Source organism: Phyllostomus discolor, chromosome 1 (assembly GCF_004126475.2).
Source record: "Phyllostomus discolor isolate MPI-MPIP mPhyDis1 chromosome 1, mPhyDis1.pri.v3, whole genome shotgun sequence".
Taxonomy (NCBI): Eukaryota; Metazoa; Chordata; class Mammalia; order Chiroptera; family Phyllostomidae; genus Phyllostomus; species Phyllostomus discolor.
Genome location: NC_040903.2, coordinates 186,254,638 through 186,276,580, shown reverse-complemented (window position 1 = coordinate 186,276,580; position 21,943 = coordinate 186,254,638). Strand labels below are relative to the sequence as shown.

The 21,943-nt window shown below is 41.7% G+C and overlaps 1 protein-coding gene across 2 annotated transcripts; it reads left to right on the top strand.

The window, feature by feature from the left end:
- The first annotated feature begins 257 nt into the window (after positions 1-257).
- On the top strand, positions 258-10,601 carry SIX4 (SIX homeobox 4). 2 transcript variants are annotated; one of them, XM_028508204.2, is made up of 4 exons: positions 258-333; positions 542-1,368; positions 4,018-4,703; positions 8,109-10,601. In XM_028508204.2, the coding sequence occupies exons 1-4, from the start codon at positions 331-333 to the stop codon at positions 8,903-8,905; spliced, it is 2,313 nt and encodes a 770-aa protein (XP_028364005.1). In that variant the 5' UTR covers positions 258-330; the 3' UTR covers positions 8,906-10,601. The 2 variants fall into 2 exon arrangements, with proteins under 2 accessions (XP_028364005.1, XP_028364004.1); XM_028508203.2 differs by lacking the exon at positions 258-333 and having other exon boundaries at positions 448-1,368.
- The last annotated feature ends 11,342 nt before the right edge of the window (positions 10,602-21,943 follow it).

Sequence of the window (21,943 nt, the reverse complement as noted above, 5' to 3'; positions counted from 1 at the left end):
AGTCTGTTGTCCAGTTTGCAGGCCACATTAGGTAATTTCCCGCCCAGGAACATGGCCTGAAAAGAATGTCGGTGTTCTCCTTCAGGTATAGGTGCCCTGGGGGTCAGGGGGGAGAGGGAAAGGCAAGGGGTGGAGTGGGAGGCGGGTGATCGACAGGGATAGAAACGGTGTCTCCTCCTCCCTCTGAATGTGAAATAGCCAATGAGGTGGCGCGGCCCGGCCGGCCCGGCCGCCAGTGCCATATAGTATGCAGCAGCCCGAGGAGTCACGTTGGGGGAACGGCAGAAAGCAGCTATCCTTTTACACTACTTTGCTCTAGCAGCTATCTTAATGGTGACTGCGTGGCCGGGGGGAAACCTGATCGGCCAGATCCAGCCGAAACCGGGAGGGAGGGAGTGGGCTTTCCGGAGGGGGGGAGGGGGGAGGGAGACGAAGAAGGAGGAGTAAGAGAGGGGGAAAGAAAGAGGAAAAGAGTGCGAGGGAGTGAGGGAGGGAGGAAAATAAACAACAAAAAATGTCCTCTTCCTCCCCCACCGGGCAGATCGCAAGTGCGGCGGACATCAAGCAGGAGAATGGGATGGAAAGCGCCTCGGAAGGGCAGGAGGCGCCTCGAGAAGTGGCGGGGGGCGCGGCGGCTGGGCTGAGCCCCCGGGCTCCAGCCCCTTTTCCCCTGGAGCCGGGGGACGCGGCCGCCAGGGTGAGCGGAGAGGAAGGGGCAGTGGCGGCGGCGGCCGGAGCGGCAGCGGATCAGGTACAACTCCACTCGGAACTTCTGGGCAGGCACCACCACGCCGCGGCTGCCGCCGCCGCGCAGACCACACTGGCCTTCTCGCCCGACCATGTCGCCTGCGTGTGCGAGGCGCTGCAGCAGGGGGGCAACCTGGACCGCCTGGCCCGGTTCCTGTGGTCCTTGCCCCAGAGCGACCTGCTACGTGGCAACGAGAGCTTGCTGAAGGCGCGGGCGCTGGTGGCCTTCCACCAGGGCATCTACCCCGAGCTCTACAGCATCCTCGAGAGCCACAGCTTCGAGTCGGCCAACCACCCGCTGCTGCAGCAGCTCTGGTACAAGGCGCGCTACACCGAGGCCGAGCGAGCCCGCGGCCGGCCGCTGGGCGCCGTGGACAAGTACCGGCTCCGCAGGAAATTCCCCCTGCCCCGCACCATCTGGGACGGCGAGGAGACGGTGTATTGTTTCAAGGAGAAGTCGCGCAACGCGCTCAAGGAGCTCTACAAGCAGAATCGCTACCCTTCGCCTGCCGAGAAGCGGCACCTGGCCAAGATCACCGGCCTCTCCCTCACCCAAGTCAGCAACTGGTTCAAGAACCGGCGGCAGCGCGATCGGAACCCCTCTGAGACACAGTCCAAAAGGTGAGCGCCAACTTTCCTCCTTCTCCCCCTCCCTCTCCCCCACCCCCTTCCCAGCTTTCTTTTCCTCCTGGCGCTCGCAAACATGGCGCTTACCTTCCCCACCAGCCTGGTCCGGCTGCCCACCTCTCCCCGCCCCCACCTTTCTCCCCGACCCGGGAAGGGGGGCAGCGGTGGCTAAGGGCGGGGGAACCTCTCTCCTTACCCTCCCCCCCCAAGAAGTTTCTCGTCGCCCGCCCAGGTCTCAGTCCCCGCCCCCACCTCGGCTGGTCACTGCTGCCCTGTTTCCCACCCCCATCCAGCTGGCTTTGAAGTTGCCACTTTCTTCCCTGTTCGGTGTTTGGGGGGGGGGGCGGTCGAAGGAGCGTGTGTAGGCGCGGGAAAGGCTGCTCTGGCTGACGCTGGAAGCCCGCGGAGGTTGCCAGCGCTGGCAGGGTCCGCACCTCCGCGGGGTCGCACCCGCTCAGCGCGCGCCCGCGTGTCCCCGACCCCCAGGGTGCCGCCGCGCCCCCACCTTGCACAAGTCTACGCAGGAGGTCGCCTTGGCGGCTCTGGAGGGAAGAGAGTGTTGGTAGGGGCTGGAAGCGCAGAAGGGGGTCTGGGTCGTCGAGGTTTTATATGACAGAGTTAATCATTCACTCTGCCTGCCGTATCTCCCTTCGCGGCCGCGGCAACGTGGGGTGTTGGTGCAACTCGGCTCTGCGGTGTTTTGAAACCTGATTCCGAACTCCTTCGGATCGGATTTCAGTGCCGCCGGCGTTATGGGGCTGGAGGGCTGGAGGGCTGCTTTCTGGACCCCCGGAACCCGGCATGGCTCCCTCCTTGTACAGTGGTTGGGGGCAAGCGCGGGCTGGCTTTAGGACAGAAGGGAGGAGTGGGGGTGCTATCAACTGCGCACCTCCAGAGCGCCCACCCTGGCGGATTTGAACTTTTTGACTGGCAGGTATTTTTTCCTCGATCGGTAAAATATAATCGGGTTTTCCACCTCTTTTGTACGTCCTCCCGAGTTAGGCAGCGAAGGAAAGTAAGGAGAAGGTCGTCTAGAGATGGTGTCTCCAGCCCTACGGGAATAGAGAAATAATCCAAATACTTCTCTAAGGTTCTGCTCGGGGAAGGAATCCGGGAGCCTGCCCCGCCGGGCGAAGGTGATCACCCGGCGCATTCCAGAACCCGCAGCTGCCCCTCCCTGCGCTCCTTCGAGGCCCGACGGCTCCGCTGTTCCTAACCCCAGGCAGGGAAGCAAGCGCTGGACCGAGTCGGGCCTCGCGGTAACCAAAACAAAACGCGCACTGCGACTTGAGTGCACCTTTCCGCAGGCCTGCAGGAGACTCAGAGAAGGCGTGTTGGTAACGCCATCCCATCTGCCCCACGAGCCCGTTTGAGGCGGCGGATCCCGTCACTTTGAGCCCAGACAGAATCCCGGAGACTGGGGGCAGAAGGTGCGGAGTGGGCCAGGGGCGCAGGCCGACTGCCCTACAGCCTCTGCTCCCCAGCAGGGCGCGTTCCCCGGGGCTCCTCCACCATATTCTACCTGCTTCGCCCACCACCCAAACCCTATACCCCTGCCCCCGGCCCTGTTGCCCGAGGTAGGCCCCTCTCCGGATCTACCTCCCACCCGCACCCCCGATGAGTCACCCTCATAGGCGGCGGCGGCGGCGGCTCAGCCTCAGCTCGTAAATCACAGCGATTTCTGCGCTCTTAGCCCCGCAGCCCAAAGCCCGGGTAATCCCCTCCCCTCGGCTTGAATGCTAACCGACCGCTGGGCACTGCCGGGGTGTTGGATCTACTGCTAGGCCAAGTCTCGCCGCGTTTCCAAACTGCCAGCGTCTTACTCACCATTTCTCCCCCGCCCACCTTCAGACCAAATGGGAAACCCCACCACGTCCCTTCCCCAAATTGTTATTCCACCCAAGTCGAGGGGATGAGGAACACACATAGCCTTGTCTGGAACAGAAGGGCCGAGGGTGCAGGGGAGGAGTCTGATAGTTACTGGGCAGCTGAGTGACCCATCCTTCCCCTCCCACCTCACCAGGGCACTGGATGGACTATGTTAAATAGGCCCCTGTAGCTTCCTTTGGATTCAAGGGAGGCTGCGCATAACAGTTCTTGGGTTGAAAGCGCCTTTCCTAAAGGCCAGCCACTTTGTTGAATGAAAGAGTTGTCAGTCTGGTGGAGCACAAGTTTGGGAGCAGGTGAGCAAATGATCACTTGTTAACTAACTGGCAAACAAAACAGAACACTTTCCCCTTCCTGCTCCTTTGGCAGTTTGATTTACCTTCAAAATTACACTAATCTGAATTGGTTTGAAGAAAAGGGAAGGAGTTCCTAAACAGGAAAGACTGACCTTATCACTGAATAAGGGTTTTTTCCTATGGTATATATAGATAGTGGCACATTTAACAAGAAGAAATAATGTCAATGCTATAAAAACAATTCCATAAATCCTACTAGTTAAATTTATATCTTCCCAGATTCTGTCTGGTTAGAATCTGTTGAAAGGCCTTATAGCTTAAACAAGACTAAAAGATTTCCTGCTGTGCTTTTCCTCAAATGCTGTGTCCGGTGGGGTTAGAAGCTGGTTTTGCAAACAAATGGAACAATGTAGAATGTCAGCCCTGTGACCTTAATGTCTTGATTTCCCTCTCAATACAGTGAGTCAGATGGTAATCCCAGCACTGAAGATGAATCCAGCAAGGGTCATGAAGATTTGTCTCCTCATCCACTCTCCAGTTCATCTGAAGGTGTCACCAACCTCAGCCTTTCCAGTCACATGGAGCCAGTATATATGCAACAAATTGGAAATGCTAAGATACTAAGCCCTTCTGGAGTTCTGCTGAATGGAAGCTTGGTACCTGCAAGTACTTCACCTGTCTTCCTTAATGGTAATTCTTTCATTCAGGGACCCAACGGAGTTATCCTTAATGGATTAAATGTGGGAAATACACAGACAGTGTCATTGAACCCACCCAAAATGGCATCAAACATTGTGAGCAATGGTATATCCATGACTGACATACTGGGCTCTACCTCCCAGGATGTGAAGGAATTCAAAGTTCTCCAGAGCTCTTCAGCCAGCTCAGCAGCCACCACCACCTACAGCCCCAGTACCCCTGTATCTTTTCCTGGACTGATTCCCAGCACTGAGGTGAAAAGAGAAGGCATTCAAACAGTGGCTTCCCAGGATGGAGGCTCTGTTGTGACTTTCACTACACCAGTGCAAATTAATCAGTATGGCATTGTCCAGATCCCCAATTCCGGAGCAAACAGCCAGTTTCTTAATGGGAGCATTGGATTCTCTCCATTACAGCTGCCTCCTGTTTCAGTGGCAGCTTCACAAGGTAAAAGTCTCATTTGGTACTATAATGCACCAGTAATGTTTCGCCAGCTGCTGTACGTGACACATTTGGTGAGAGCTATGGATTGATGTGCAGGTACCCTGTTGGCTGCCACAGCTGCACAATTGCCTTGATTTGTTTCTCATTCTTCACAACGCCCATGAAATATCCAGCTTGCTTGGTTCCCTGGCATCATGGGGATGGGCTTTTATTTTCCTAACAACTGAATGGAAAAATACGGTTCATAGCAAGTCTTGCCAGGTCTATGATTATAGAAATACAATAAGTTAATTGGTGCTTACAAAATAACCCATTGCTTGACATTTTAAGATTAAAAATTAATAACACTGCTAAGAACACAAAATGAGTGCAGCAATTGGTAAGAATGTGTGCACTGTACCTACACATTATTTATTTGACCAAAAAGTGTTTTAGAAGAACAAGATTAGATCAATTGTGTTTGATTCATGTTCTTCCTTTAAGACTAACAGACCTAAAGGAAAACCGGAAGAATATGTGATTGGTTGTCTATTGCTCTGAATGTGTATTCGACTCCTCAGTGTGCAGGTTTATTAGTGAAAGGAACTGAAAAGCCTTATTTTGTGTGTTTGCATCATTACTAAAGACAGTCTGCTCAATAAGCACTGATCTAAAATTCAAGAAGGCAGAGACCAACAGCGAGTCGACTCTTCACTGACTTTAACCAAGTCTGGATGGTTCTGTGTCATTTTTTTTCTATATAGAAACGAGAATGGTTAGAATGGCAGTGAAAGTTATATATCCCTTTGAATTTAGGAGTGCAAGATGTTAATGCACGTTGGCCTTCTGCAAACTAATTTGAAAGTCCAGATTGCTTTTTAACAGTGCAGAATAAGTCATTCTTTGCCTTAAAGATCAGCTTCCTGTAAAATGGTTTTATTTTTAAAAATCAAATTATGCACAACTTTTTTAAACAACTGTAATATCTACTCCAGCTTATTTAAGGCATTACTGGAAAAAAATTGTTATGGAGTAAATTTTGTTCTGTACACTTGCTTCTCTTTAGGTAAAATGGTAGTAAAAACATTATTTCTTTTGTCATTGTTCCCAGTTATGGAAAGGACTAAGCTAAGTCACTGTCCAACATGGGACAAGGATATGAAAACCACAGGGAAAGCCAAAATGCTTAGTTTCATAATAATTTAATGTGGATCTAATTCCTTTTCTCTCTTTGGGAAATTTCTAAATAGTACGTAACGTTTTAGGGAACACATTTGACCAAAAAGCCTGGTATATAGATTGAGGGAAAAGAAAAACAGAAATATTTTCATATGTAATCTAAAAAAGTGCTGCAGTAGAAAATTATTGCAAACTAATGGCTAGTTTTTAAAATGGAGCATTGAAGATGAATATGAATAGCATTTCCAATTTAAAAAGCCAAGCTTAAATGACAGAGCTGTCCATCCGTATGCTGTCTGGGTGACTTGAAGGCTTAAGTTTAACCATATGGGTCTGGGAAGCAGTTTCTTTATAGTAGTTGTGTATTGCAGTTCTTAACAAAGCATTTGGGGGATTCAGCCTTTCTTAAAAATACCTTGACAACATAGAGAATTTTACTATATAGTTGGCGTTTATATGGAGAAGCAGAATACCTACATCTTTTTCTCACTTTATAATCTGAGAGAATAAGGTTTTTTTCTTATTTGACCATCATTGCAAAGTTATACTTTTCGTCTGTATCATGTTTCAATTGGATTTAACTAATTTTTAAATTTATTGTTCAATTTATAATTTAATTGCAATCATATTTAAATGTCATTTTAGATCACATCTGCTTTCTCCCTTCACTTATATATGTTATACTTTCCACACATTCAAAAATATTACTTTATTGTTATTTATGGCTCTATCAAAAAATAACTATTTTATTCACATACACATTGACAGACAATTTTACAACCAGTAACAAGAAAGTAAACATCTATTTTAGATGTTTTTTTGCTACAGTTTAACAGCCAACAGGAATTTTAAAGCATACTTAAGTTGAAGTTAAACGTTTTCAAATAAAAACCTTTTTCATTCATTTGGCCTAGAACAAACATTTATACTAGGGAAGAGCCCAAACAAACATAGAAATGTTTTTCTTAACACCAGTATTTCCGTGATGGATACTTTCAGGTGGTTCATTTTTTTTTTAAGTTCAAATATACTCTGCATGTATGTTTTCATTTTAAAGACATTCCTTTGCATTGGGGTGCTTAAAAATGTTTAGAAGACATAAACAGCCCTGTAACACTGACTTATCAATGTAGGTGGCAATATAATCATAAATTATTGTAGTAATTCAAGAAGACAAATGTTTTAGGTGCATTCCCTCTACTCTTGGGCTGTTTTCTCAAAATGACTAAGAGTTTACTGAACATCTAATTCAAGAGCAAGGTAAATACTCCTGGGAAACTATTGTCACAAAACTCCCCCAAGTCCACCTTTCCTTCATTGGCAAAATAATTGCTAGCATTTCACTATGCCTATTATGTAAAGACTCAGAAACAGAAGGATTTCATTTGATGGTGGGAGTTGGGTGAGGATCTGATTCATCTACATTGTCTGTTACCTGATTTGAACATCATCTCAGCTTTCTGGTTATATTTCTTTTTCTATTTCTAGTCTCTGCAGACCATACCAATGAGGGCCTCAAAAGATTCAAACCTTTTAAAGAAGTATTAGTTCTAGTTCTTTATATTAATCTATATTTTTAAAAAGCACATTTTATTATTATTATCATTAGTTCTTCCTATCATTACAACACTGAAAATTCAGAACTGGCACAAGAAAAGAAAAACAAAACCTACTGAATGTTTTTGTTGACTTGACATTACTTTATGGTTAGTTTGGCAGTAATTTTCAACTTGTCTGTACAGGTTTATATGGTTAACTTTAAGCCCCAGGGTAAGTCATTTTATGTGGTATTTTCTACACTTCCATTTATATTTTATGTGAGTAACTGAGCTTGTCCTGAACAAAGGCATTTTATTTTGATTTGTGTTTTCTAGTTCTGACTGGCAGAGCTAGCAGTAACCATCAGCTCATTGAAAGATAAGTTGGGGTCTATATGGAAAATAATAAATATTTTTTATGAAGCAGAAACTTGACTAAAATTAGAACTTGGAAAGATTTTTTTTTTGACACTTGGTTTCTAAACCAATAGTTCAGTCCCACTTGGTCATCAGAACTCCTCGGGGAGTTAAAAATACACCTGTTCCAGGACTTACGGAGCCAGGTTCTTAGGAGTGGAGTCTGGGAATTTGAAGTTTTATGTGCAGGTGATTCTTCTGAACCTGAGAGAAATCATGTGTGTAAAAAAAAAAGTAATTATTTTCTGTCATTGTCCATTTTAAACAGTGATAATCTGTACTTTTTTTTTTTTAGGTAATATTTCAGTAAATTCAAGCACTTCAGATGGGAGCGCATTTACAAGTGAGTCTACCACAGTCCAGCAAGGAAAGGTTTTCTTGAGCTCTCTTGCTCCCAGTGCAGTGGTGTACACTGTTCCTAATTCAAGCCAGACCATAGGATCTGTTAAACAGGAGGGTTTGGAGAGGAGCCTGGTATTTTCTCAGTTGATGCCTGTCAATCAGAATGCACAAGTAAATGCAAACCTGTCTTCTGAAAGTATCTCCGGGAGTGGCCTTCATTCACTAGCCTCCTCATTAGTCAATGTATCCCCAACTCACAGTTTTCCGCTGAATCCCCCTACTCTGCTACATCCCACTGAACTAAACCCTGACATTGCTGATAGCCAGCCGATGTCCGCACCTGTGGCAAGCAAATCTACTGTGACATCTGTCAGCAACACTAACTATGCAACTCTTCAGAACTGCTCCCTTATTACTGGTCAAGATCTATTGTCCGTCCCAATGACCCAGGCTGCCCTCGGGGAAATAGTTCCTACAGGCGAAGACCAGGTGAGTCACCCCTCCCCAGCAGTACCCCAGGATTTTGTCAGAGAACATCGGTTGGTTCTACAATCAGTAACCAACATAAAAGAGAATTTCTTAACAAATTCAGAGAACAAAGCTACAAACAACTTAATGATGCTGGACTCCAAATCCAAGTATGTCCTAGAGGGCATGGTTGAGACGGTCTGTGAAGACTTGGAAACAGACAAGAAAGAGCTTGCCAAGCTCCAGACTGTCCAATTGGATGAAGATATGCAAGACTTGTAAACTTTATCCACCGCCCCCACTTTGTTTTCCTCTGACATAGTGAGCAAATCTTTTCACGAAGCCCTGAGGACATAAAGCATTTTCCCATTTAAAGGGAAACACTAGTTTTGCAAATAAATGCATTGAAGAGACTTTGGGTTGATCTGCATGAAGATCACAGTGAAATATACAGAAGTAAAACTTTATTGCAGCCTTTTTCTTCACATGTGTTCTCTCTTAAACAGATGGAGACAAAGGAACAAGATGGAATATGTCAAGTCAAAGTGTATCATTTGGTTGACTTAATATAATTCTGAGGTCAAATGGAACTTGATAGTTTTTTAAATTAAAAATGTATGCACCTAACAAAATTAAATATCACTACAGAGCATTAGAAACAATACAGTTCTTTTTGTTTACTTTTACTCCATGGGCATTGATAAGGTTAAGTAGCATAAATGGTACTCAACACTATTGTGAAGCTGTATTTTTAAATACATGCATTTCTGTCTTTCAACATTTTTGTGAAAGTCTTGGTTTCTCTCTACACATTTCCAAATGTGATTGCTGATAGTTCTGTGTGGCTGAGAAAGTTTTCGACTCCACTAAAAACTATGAAACAAATTTCAGTATGAGTGTAAATATATTAGTCCTATAAGCAAGGATTTGAATGATTACAGTGAATTTTATTTATGCTATATATGTCTCTCTTATACTTCAGACACTACGAACTGAAAAGAAAAATGTTTTCTTACCATTTAATTTATTTTTATTCTTTGAACAGGAAGTGAACACAGTTATTTCCAACAAAGTTTTACTTTTTGTAGGATTTTTAAAAGTAATAATTTTTATCAGGAGTCTGTTTAGGTCAATATTAATAACACTGAAACAGGAAGTCCAGCTCCCAATACTGGAATTTTGGTACTTTTTTTTTTTCACATCCTTGCTCTTTATTTAGCAGCGCTCTGATTCATTTGAATATGTTTTATATAGAATTCTATGTGCCTTTTTACCTTGTGGCCTTTTTATTACTCTTACTAAGGTACAGAAATGTCAACAGAAGCACTGACGGCTCTTTTCTACTATTCAAACAGGGTTAATTTCACACAGAATTGCTTAAATCTGAAGAACTTAAGTTTTACTTTTATTACTATGTATAATGTTTATGATGCAAGTGGATAAGCAGCTTATTATTGTTAATACTTTTCATTACAGTGAAAATAACAATTACAGATTACCATATACCAAACAATTCTCTAGGCTATGAAAACAACCATTTTAAAGTAAAGAAAAAAATGTTGATTCTATTGAGTAAAATTCTGTCCTGTCGAAACTTCGTTCTAAATGTTTTGAATCAGTTGTTATACTACGACATATGACTGTTGTTTGCACTATATCACATCCTCTTTAAAAGTCAGTCTTTGGGGGTTTCTGTAAGAAGCTTGTTTGATAATGTCATGAGCTGTGGTTAGTTTTTATCAGGACTCTGAACACAAGTTTTAAGAATGCAAATACCTTTATGTAGTGAGTAAGGTCGGCTGGTCTCTGAAAAGCAAGAAAAGTGGGAAATTGATCTCTTCAGAGATAATTTAAAGATGTCACCACATCTTCCTTTAAGATCAGAACAAAGGGTCCACCTTAGATCTGTATGCTGAGATGTTGAAATAAGGGCCATAGAGAATTTCACTTCTGTCGTTATTTGCAAGTGGGACTTGAAGCCATGGACAAAGAGCCCTATGAAGAATTCTATCATTTTGATAAAGAACTTAGATCCTGTTTTTTTATAGAATTGGTTAGTGTTCCTAAACTGCTGAAACTACATGTTTTTAATTTTGTTCTCTTACAAAGCCAGGTGTTTTAGAGTTCTCCTCCACTCCACCACTACTTATATAGCTTGTTTTTTTTTCTTTGGGTGTGTGCTGATCATGTTACTGAGATTAATTACATGGTGTGGTTTACATGAAAATGATGTTTTCCACTTGATTGCTGCAGATATCAAAAGTTTGTTAATTATTTAAAAATATCCAATAAGGGAGGTTGGAAGTTTTTTAAAGTTATATATGATATATATATATATATATATATATATATATATATATATATAACTGGAAAAGTTTTCTGTCTTCCAAAAATATAATAAACCTCTTGTATTCACAGTTCTTCCTCTTTTTTCCCTTAAGAAAAAGAAAAAATAGCACAAAACTTTTAAGACTTACCTAGGAAACCCATTCATACTCCCAACATGATGTAATTATAACCCCTACAGGTAGCTACACAATATACCAGGTAAGAGTCAATGCACATTATAAAGAACTTACTGTTCTTTTCTATTCTTTCAGTAAAATGTGGGCCAGTTGATATGTAGCCCATATATATGTGAATGAAATAAGATATAAACCCCATGATCTCCATGCACAGAATTGCAATGCCTTTGCAATACCAAGGGCCAGACTCAGAACCCTTGGAGTTCATGTGGCAGAATTTCTCTTTTACATAAACCAATGCTTGAAGATGCTGCAAATGACCCTCTAATGATCCCCACAGAGGAATCAGAATAGGGGTGAATAACTCTCCTTACAAACTCCAACGCCTGTGGCTGGCTGTGGGATTTTTGGTGTGAGCTTAACTATGCACTCTTATCAGCCAGAATTTGGCATTTAGCTCTTAGTAACATCTAGCAAAGGACGGTCCATTGTTTAAACAGAAGTGCATTTGTTCCTCAGTCAAGCAAGAGCACCTACATTGTACTGCTCTCTATAGCTCATGTATATTTATAGTAATGAAAAACTGAATTGTACACGTTTCAGTGCCTTTCTTGCGTTATGAAAGGCAGGTAGACGTTATAGCCATAGATAAAAATCTGTAGTTAAATTGCACACTGACTTTAAATCTCCTTGTATATGCCCTTTTTGCATGTTGAACATTGGATTATGGGTGTGTATTGCAGCCTGCCCTGCTACATTAGACAAGTGTGCGTGAGTACCTAGCCAGAAGTCCTTCGTTCTTTCAAATGTTTCTGACAGATCATCTCATCATAAAAATACAAACAATTCAGGAAAACTGTGGGGGGAAGAATTACATTTTATAAAAGATGTTTCAAAGTCTTCCAAGAACTTAGATGATTAGAGCCTAATGTTTATTTTGTATCTAATTGACACATCACATTAATTTAATATTACAACCATACCTTTTATTAATCAAAATTATATAGCATGTGACTCTTGGTTTTCAGGGTTCTCCAAAAAATTTTATTCTTTAATTGCATGTACTGTATGTTTAGAAGCAACCAGTTAGATACTCAGTATGGTTTTACTGTGCCTTACGCAGAGAAGATCTATACAGAATGTATGTCACGGGATGGGGTAACAGAGTCTTTACTGCACTGTTAGGTGATGGCACACAGAGCATGTCCCAGAACATTTCTGTGCTTAATTACCCAACCAAAGAGCTCTAAAGTATGTATGTTGTACTGTAATAGGGGTTTATGCCTGGACAATTACGTGTTTTGTTTGTTTCTGAAATGATGTGAACTTATTTTTCTAAACACTATGCTAAATAAACTTTATATTTATACATACCTGGTGTGGAAAGTTATCCTTCCCTGAAAAGGCAAAGAAGGAAAAAGAAAAAAACCCACACAAGCATTTCATTGGGTGGCAAATACAAGGACAAAAGGAGTCATTTTGGAAAAATAATCTCTGTTGGTCTCTGTACAAAATGATGCAATTCACTTAACCGTACCGCATACACAGAGCTAAATGATGACAATTCGTCCTCTTTAAAGGAAAGAAATGTGTCATTCATTTTGGCATCCCAAAATCTAAATCTGGTACTCTAGAAGTTTTAATAAAACTAAATTGAAAGGTCCAAAGATCTTTCCATTCTAGTCTAATTGAAAGAGCTCTGTATAATCTACCTTCTAAAGCACTCCCATTAGCTAGTCTGGTTGTACCACAGTTGGGTCCCCCAGTGGTTTGACATAAAGTCATGGCAGAACTGCATTACTGAGTGTGTAGAAGACAGCCGTGCTCCAGTCTGGTCCTAATTTTAAAATTAACATCTCCCACACTTGAAATTATTTTGTATGGCTCCCACATTGAAAGGAAGAGGAGACTAGTAAAGGAGAACTGCACAATTCTATTACAAAGCCATCAACTGAATTTCAGATACTATGCCTAGATTTTTTATATTCTTGTCATTCAGTTCATTTATTTAGTTTACAAATTTTCTGTGTAGTTAAACCAGTTAAAGTGAATAGTGCCTCAATAAGTGAGTACAGGGTCAGAGTATTGTGGAGTGATTACATTTTATAACATCTTAACCAAACAAATATTTCAAAACACTTGACAAGGTCACTGACCTACTTCAAACATTTTTTGGCTCCTGGAAAACTAGCAAATCAAATAAAACCCCTCAATGGGAATTCAAGACCTTCAGCTACATGATTATATCTCACTTTTCCAGTTTCTCTTAAGCAATAACGAATGTAGAGATTTACCTTTGCACATAACCATTGCCAATACAAGAGCTAGTAAAGTTAAGTAAATAAAATGCATTCAAATAATGGTCAGTGCTGTAAAGTCAATAACAGGGTAATGGAATTAAGAATAGGGAAGGTAGAGGTGAGGATATACATTAGATTTGTCAAGGAAGGTCTCTGAGGAAGTAACATTTCAGCAGAGAAGCTTGAATGTTGAAAGAGAGGCAGTCTGCAGGATCTAGAAAAGAGCATTCCATAGGGAACAGCAGGGCCCGAGGCAGAAGCAGAGCAGCTGGACTGCCCTGTAAAGTCTAGGAGTCATGTGATAGGAAATCCACTCCGAGAGATAGGAATCACATCACAGGTAGGGCTTTATTATTCTGTGCCAAATAGTTTGGATTGGAGTCTGAGAAGCGAGGAATGATAAAACATGATTTATGCTTTAAAATTCCACCACGTCTATTTCTTGGAGAATGGCATTGTAGGAGGCTAGAGTGAAGGCAGGAATTTGAAATGATGTCTGGTTGTCCTAAGCTGCTGAACAGGAAATACTTTAAGCATGTATAGCAGTTTGTCCCCAAGTATCTTCAGAATTCTGTGCTCTCCGAGATTTCTGTCTCCTCTGCCTCCTGCTGTTAACTAAAGCTGCCAGCTTCCTGCTGGGATTGTCCCAACCTGAACCTGTTCCCTGAACTCCAAGCTGGTAGATCCAGTTCCCTAATGGATATTTTCAGTGTCCCAGTCAACTATGACTCAATATATGAAAATTTAAACTATTGTCTGCTCTAAGCCTCTTCCCCACTCTGTGATCCTCACTTTCATAGCATTGATTCACCCACTGTCCAATTAAGAAACCTGGGACTCACTTTGGTGGTGTTTCACTTTCTTCCCAACTGACCAGATCACCTCGTGTATCCGTGTCCTCTCTTCCATTGTCTTTTCAATCAGTTCCTTCCCCTCTATTTCTAAGGTTACTGCTATAGTTTAGGAATTTATCATTTCTTAAACTAAATCCCAATGTTTGGTCGTCATTCCAGGATACATTACAACTACATGCAGATGTAACTTTCAGAATTCAAGACTTAACTATCTGAGCCTGCTTTCCAGTTTAGAACCTTGAATGGCTCTCCAGGGCCTATGAAATACCATTTAAACTCCTTAACGTACAAAGCCCCCATGATCCAGGCCCTATCTCTTTGTCTAGTCACATCTGTAGCCATACGAAACTACTGGTATTCCCCAAATGGACCAGGTTCTTTCTTACCACCCAAACTTCGAGACTCACTAGAAGTGATGCTCCAGGAAGCTCCATTTCACCCTCATAGTAGAATAGTGCATGGCCCATTCTGTGATTAGACAGGGATTTAAACCTTCTTTTAATGTGGCACTTATCACATCCCTGTAATCGTGTTTTCCTTTCTATACTTTCATCTTTGTTTCTCTGACATTTGCAAGGGGGGACCCCCAAAAACAACCAGAATTATCTTCTGGAAGACAGGCCCTTTGTAGTAAAGGCTTCCCTGGCTAGGTGAGTGTTCTAGGATCCCATCTGTATAAATGTACCAGTTGGTGTTGTGAGAAGCTGCATTCAGCGTCAGTGAGCTTTTTAAAAGAATTTTCAATGCATTTGCTCATTTCATGATTATATCTCCAACTGAGGTTCAGCGTTGCGTGTTCAGCAATTTTGGACCCACAACAGCATGACCCTCGTGCCCCGCCCTCCCTATTCACCTGACCTCACCTCACCCTGAGCAACTTTTTTTTGTTTCCCCAGATGAAAAAAAAATGTCCTCAAAGGGAAACATGTTACCAATGTGGAAGAGCTGAAACAAAAAAACAGCAAAAGCACTAAATGGTATCAAAATAGATGAGTTCAGAACTGTTTTGAGCAGTGGAAAAAATAACATCTCGACAGGTGTATTGCATCAAATGGAGAGTGCTTTGAAAGTGACTGAATTTTAAACATGTAAGAATAAATACACATTTTTTATAAATAAATTCTGGAATTTGGGGGTTCCCCCTCATAGCAAGTAGGGCATAGTAAGCACTTAAAAATTATTTGTTAAATGAATAATAACTGTCATTCATCCCTTTAAATCATTCAACTTGATATGGATTAGGAAACTTTATGGCTAAAATGGTCAAACTATTATCCCTATTTAGAGGACAAAAGTAAATTGGGGTAGTACCAGGGTGGTTATAGGAATCTTCTAGTATTAGTGGATGTTCTTTAGAGTGATTATTTTCCTTCTTGCTCCAAGCATTTTTTTTTCACTTACCTGCAAATGGTTTCAGTTGATAGAGGTTGGTTAAAAGCTTGACAACTGGGCCATTAGCAAAAATGTACTCATTAAGCCTTTTTAGATCAATGTTTCAAAATAGCGGTGATATACAGAAAAGCTATTTATAATTATGTATAGATATACTTTCTAAAAATATTCTCTCTGTGGATATATGTCTAGTACTTGTATTTGAACTGAGCAGATGTCTAGAGAGTCTGTGAGGAATAGTAAATAGAACATATAGTTTAGGCATCAGAAAATCTGGATTCTGAGTAGTGTTTAGGTATGGGAAATATCAATTCACCAATAGGTATGGGCCTATTTTTTCCTATTGAAATGAGTGTGTTGGATATGATCGTATTTGAGATCCATGTGGTTATAAAAAAAAAAAGAAAGAGGACTTAAAAATGCACTCCCTCCTCCTTACCCACAGGTTAAGAAGGTCAAATCAATTACAGAGTGAAATTACACTGTGACCTGCCAAGGGCTACCAAGGCAAAAGATAAAATAATTGATATTGAGTCAACACTGTGCCCCCTAGAATTTTTAGAGGTGTAGAGCTACGCAAGGCATGTCTAGCTTTGTGCTCTTTCACCTCCTTCACACATATCTACTTCGCTCCCTGACGGGTCTGCCATTCTCCCAGGTATTGCCCTACCTCCCTAAATGCCTTAACTGATAATCAAGATATGAGTGGTTAACAGTTTAATGAGCCCAACCCCCTAAGCCTGAGGATTTTGCATTTCAAGAAACACTTTTGAAGACTCAAATGAACTAAGTATGATAGTGGGTAAGTTGCAGATTAATAAAACTAAGCAAAATGTTCTCTATTCCTAAGTGCAGCAAGTGTGTGTGTGTTTATTTGGGGGATAGGGAGAGAAGGATGGATGAGCAGAGGAAAAAGAGAGACTGTCACAGTTTTCCCTCCTTTGTGTGCTCCCCTTCCCTGATGAGTATTAAGGACCACCCAGTGGAATCTAAGCTGTTGGATCCTCTGAAAACAATTAACAGTGGCGTTTTCCCCACAGCTGTCTTATCCAGAGCCTGGAAATTTTTCTTCAAGAAGATTCCTGTGTTGAAAAATCATTAGCTACAATAAAACCATAAAAATTAGCCATAGAAAAACATAGGTTATTCTGGGATTTTTTGTTTTGCTTTGCTTTTTAAAATGTGTGTTACATAAGAGATGTGCACACACACACACACACACACACACACACACACTTGGCTGAAATTTAGGAAATATAATACAAGTTTGTATTTGTTTTTATTTATTTAATAAGTACATTTTCACTGTGCTCTTTAACAGATGAATGGCCTTGAATATCTTAGAACAAATGTACCAGCTCTAAGGGGACTGTAGTCTTTACCTGAGTGGCCATATGCCCTACCAACAGGTGAGATCATTTTGTTCTTAAAAGGAAGAAGGGGACCATAGACACTGGGGGTCAACTAGTGGTGTCTGCCATTGTACTTTGCCTACTTTCTTGAGGCCTATGGACTATTCCTTCCAGATAATAGGAAAAAAGCAGTCATATAAATGAGTCAGGAAATGCCATTTTTTATTACAGATGTATAGAGTCAGCTTCCTGTTAGAATAATAAACATCATCTTTAGATTTATCATCTCCTGTCTCATTAAAAAGTTTGAGGCAATGCATAATTCCTAACTTAAAACAAAATTCAAAACTGCTCATTTTTTAATGTTCAAACTTAGTAATTAAAGGCATGTAAGCTCCTTCGGGGCAAGGAGAGTGTCTTACCACAGTTGTCAGACAGTGTCCCACACTCTAGGGGCTTGGAAAACAAGTGTCATATAAATGAATAAGATGCAAGCTTTAAAAATGAGATACTATTATCTCCTATTATATTAGTGAAGGTTTAAAATTATGATGGTACTTAATGCTGATGACGATGCAATAAGGCAGACAGTTTCACATTTTGCAGATGGAAGTATACATTCATGTAATCTTTCCAGCCCTGATTGGTATGGCTTAGTAGGTTGGGTGTCATTCCGCAAACCAAAATGTTGCCAAATCAATTCCCACTCAGGGCACATACCTGGGTAGCAGGCCAGGTCCCGATCAATGTTTTTCTCCCTCCCTCATCCCCTCTCTCTAAAAAGTAAATAAATAAAATCTTCTAAAAATTTTATGTAACCTTTCCAGAAGGCAATTTTCCAAATTACAACTATAAAAAGAAACAAACTTTATTGATCACTTGGGCAAAAATATAAAAATTTGCTAGTACATTCTCTTAATGAGGTATCACAGAGCAGTTCCTTCGTTGTTGGGAACTTCCCTGCCTGGTTTCAGAAGCTGTAATCCCCTGTGGCTAAGGTTGTGTAAAGGACCTTGGGACCATAAGCCACTTAGGAGACAAAGCTTATCTTCTTCGTAGGAGCACCACCTCAACCCCCTATCTCTTCACCCTACTTGGCCCCGGGAGGATGACTGGTTAGCCAATGATGGGTAAGATTCCTCAAGAGAGGAGTGACCTAAGACAGGCATCGTCATGATGGGGGCCTCAGGGAAGGACTTGGGGGGCTATAGAAAAAGGGGATGATGGACTCTCACCCCTCTGCTTTGACATAGCCTGAGTCCTCATTCTGTCTTCAAGAAGTCTCCTAATGTCTTGGCTGCCTTACTTCCCCTGCCTAATTTAAGCCAGAAACAATGCTGGAGGTGGGTGTGGCCCTGTGCTGGAAAGGGCGGGTTGGCTAGGGCGATCAGGCCTAAGAAAGAATGCATAAAATCCTATGAAACCTGCTTTGCTAATACCCTCAATTTAAATGATAAGGGTCCAAGCTTGAAGTGAGTTTGTTCCCCAAAGTTTTATGGCCATTAAACTATCTGACCCTGACTCAGAATAAGCCCTCATAGTTTTTTTAATGTTGCCTATTGTTTAAACATTTCTGCCTGACAATGATTGATGAGCTTTATGTATACATCCTATATTCTTGTGCAAATTGAACTCAATAAAAGCTTGCCAAGGTCAATGCGCTCTCCTCTTGAGAGAGTGACCGTGTTGTCCCTTTTCCTCCACAAAACTCAGTAGCCTGTGTGAATTTGTCTCCTCTCATCTATAACGTCCCAGACACTGCAGGCCAGTGTCCGCATTATTTCATACGTTGTTGGTGGGAGTCTGTTTGGAGTAACAGTGTGGACACATTTTGGGAATGGCTAGTACACCCACAAAAATGCACATATTCTCACTCACTATTTCGCTCTAGAGATCTGTCTTACAAACCTGGCTGGTGCAGCTCAGTGGATTGAGTGTAGGCCTGCAAATCAAAGGATCACAGTTTGATTCCCAGTCAGGGCACATGTCTGGGTTGCAGGCCAGTTCCCAGCAGGGGGCGCACGAGAGGCAACCATACATTGATCTTTCTTTCCCTCTCTCTTTCCATTCCCCTCTAAAGATAAATAAATAAAATCTAAAAAAAAAAAGAGAGAGATCTGTTTTACATATAGGGAGTAGACAAAAGTAGGTTTTCAGCTGTGAAAATACAAATATAGAGTTTATTCCTGTATTATTACTTATTAATTATTGTTTTATTTGCTTGTGCCACAGCTGTAAGCCCACTTTCGTCCACCCCTGTGTATATGCATACATTTGCAACACTTCTAAATATAAGGGTACTTAATGGGACTTCTTCATAGTAGCAAAAGATTGGAAAAAGCTTAGATGTCCATCATTGGAAGGAGACAATTAAATGCCAGCAGCTATTAAGAAATATATTGTTAAAAATGTGGAAATCAAAGTGCACAAGAATTACTTCTACAAAACCAAGAGTGAATGGGTTCCTCTTAAGGCGGAGCGGAGGATGCACACGTGCGGCCTGGGGAAGAGGCAGCGTGATGGAACATGACTGAAAATGGGAGGGTGGCTCATTCACTTTCATATCATTTTAAGTTGTTTAATTCTTTTTATCATAAACCACTTTTTCCCCTGAAGTAAAAAAACTTTAAAAGTCTCAGTTAATACTCTATGACTCTGTGATTATCTTTATAGTAACATATCCCAAAGAAATAGAGAAACAAACAAATATTTGTGCCCACAATGCATCAAAACCTTGGATATAATCTAAATGTCCACTATTATGGGACCAATTATGAAAACTATAATTATTTATTAAGATTTTCAATGATACTGGAAATCGATATAATGAAAAACAACAACAAAATGCTTAGTAAAAAGACCACAAGTACATGATAGTTGTTGTCTCTGTATGTGTATGTATGTGTATTATGTGTTTCTTTATGCTTTTTTGTTTGATATCAGGCCTTCTAACTTTAAGTGACAGAAACCCAAAACAAACTTAGCTTAGTTAAAAGGACATTTATTGTGGGAATGCAGACTGGTAGAGTCACTGTGGAAAACAGTATGGAATTTCCTCAAAAAACTAAAAATGGAACTGCCTTTTGAGTTGGCAGTTCCACTGCTGCGACTATACCCTAAGAATCCTGAAACACCAGTTCAAAAGAACCTATTCACCCCAATGTGATGCACAATTTGAAGCAGCACAAGTTACAATAGCCATGTCCTGGAAGCAGCCTAAGTGCCCATCAGTAAATGAGTGGATCAAAAACTATGGTACATTTACACAGTGGAATACTACACAGCAGAAAGAAAGAAGGAGCTCCTACCCTTCACGACAGCATGGATGGAACTGGAGAGCATTTTCCTAAGTGAAATATGCCAGGCATTGAAAGACAAATACCATAAAATCTCAACTGTAACTGGAATCTAATCAACAATACAAACAAGTGAGTGAAATAGAACCAGAGATGGAAATAAAGAACAAACTGACAGTAACCAGAGAGGAGTGGGGAGGGGATAACGGGGGAAAAGGGGGAGGGGTCATCAAGGAACATGTGTAAAGGACCCATGGGCAAAGTTAAAGGGGGCAAGGGTTGAGGGTGGGAGCTGAGGATGGGGGGAAGCAGGAAGCTGTGGTTGGAAAATGGAGAAAACTGTACATGAACAACAATAAAAAAATAAAAAATAAAAGGACATTTATTGGTTCACTGAACTAGTTACTAGAACTGCACATTAGGGTGTCTCCTATGGTAGACTTGACTTCTTCACAAGCCTTGTAACTGTTGCAGCTCCTGGATTCACACTTTCTGGTTTTCTCACCAGAGAGGCAAAGAACGTTCCCTCATTCTTTGGGACACACTATAGGCAGATGCAGCTAAAAGAATCCAAATGAAAAATTCTCATTGGCCTACTTTAAATCACATGTTCAACCATTACCCAATCACAGTAGCCAGAGTGGTGGTAGTGAGACACTGTGATTGGTGAACTTGGGCCACCAGTTGGATCACCAGTCTAGGGCACAAGCCTGAGTTGCCCGCCAGGTCCCCTGTAAAGGGTGCGGGAGAGGCAACCACACATTGATGTTTTTCTCCCTCTCTTTCTTCCTCTCTTCCCCTCTCTCTAAAAATAGATAGATAGATAGAAAGAAAGAAATGTGATATACCTAGAAGAAAGTTAGCTGCTGGACCATCCAAATAGCAACTGCCCACTGCACTGAGCATTTCTTCTTCTCTCTTCTTCTCCTCCTCCTCCCCCCTCCTCCTCCTCCTTCTTCTTCCTCCTCCTCTTCTTCTCCTTCTTCTTCTTCCTTCTTCTTTTTCCATGCACTGAGCATTTCAATGAGCATGTTTTACTTGGATAATAAGAAAAAGGTTTTAACTGAAAAAAAAAACAAACAAACCCCACCATTTCTTTCTTTCTCCCTTTTGCAATGGAGTTTAGTAATGCCTCTGGAATACTTCCTTAGAGATCTTCTAATTACTTGAAAAAAAAAACAACTATAATCACCTTCTGATTAGAAGTTGAAATCCACTTTCTTCTTTTTGTATACATCACTAGACACCTTTCTTACAATGCTTTGAAAGAATTATACAATATGTTCTGTTCTCTTATGACTCAACTCACTGTATAGTATTTTTTACTTAATATGTCTTATTGATTATGCTATTACAGTTGTCCCATTTTTCCTCCTTTGTGCTCCTCTACCTGGTACTCCTCATTATCTCGGGCAATATACCCCCTTAGTTTATGTCCATGGGCCATACATGTAAGTTCTTTGGCTTCTCCATTTCCTATTCAGTTCTTAACATCCCTCTGTCTATTCTGTATCTACCAATTACACTTCTTAATCTCTGCACCTTTTGGCCCATGCTCCTCTTCCATCTCCCAACTGATAATCCTCCAAATGACCTCCATATCTATGATTCTGTTCCTGTTCTGATTGTTTGCTTACGTTGTTTTAAAGATTCAATTGTCA

Coding starts and splice junctions, on each gene's coding strand:
- SIX4 (XM_028508203.2), top strand. CDS start 515: ATGTCCTCTTCCTCCCCCACCGGGCAGATCGCAAGTGCGGCGGACATC. Junction 1,369..4,017: donor TCTGAGACACAGTCCAAAAG/GTGAGCGCCAAC, acceptor CTCTCAATACAG/TGAGTCAGATGGTAATCCCA. Junction 4,704..8,108: donor TTCAGTGGCAGCTTCACAAG/GTAAAAGTCTCA, acceptor TTTTTTTTTTAG/GTAATATTTCAGTAAATTCA.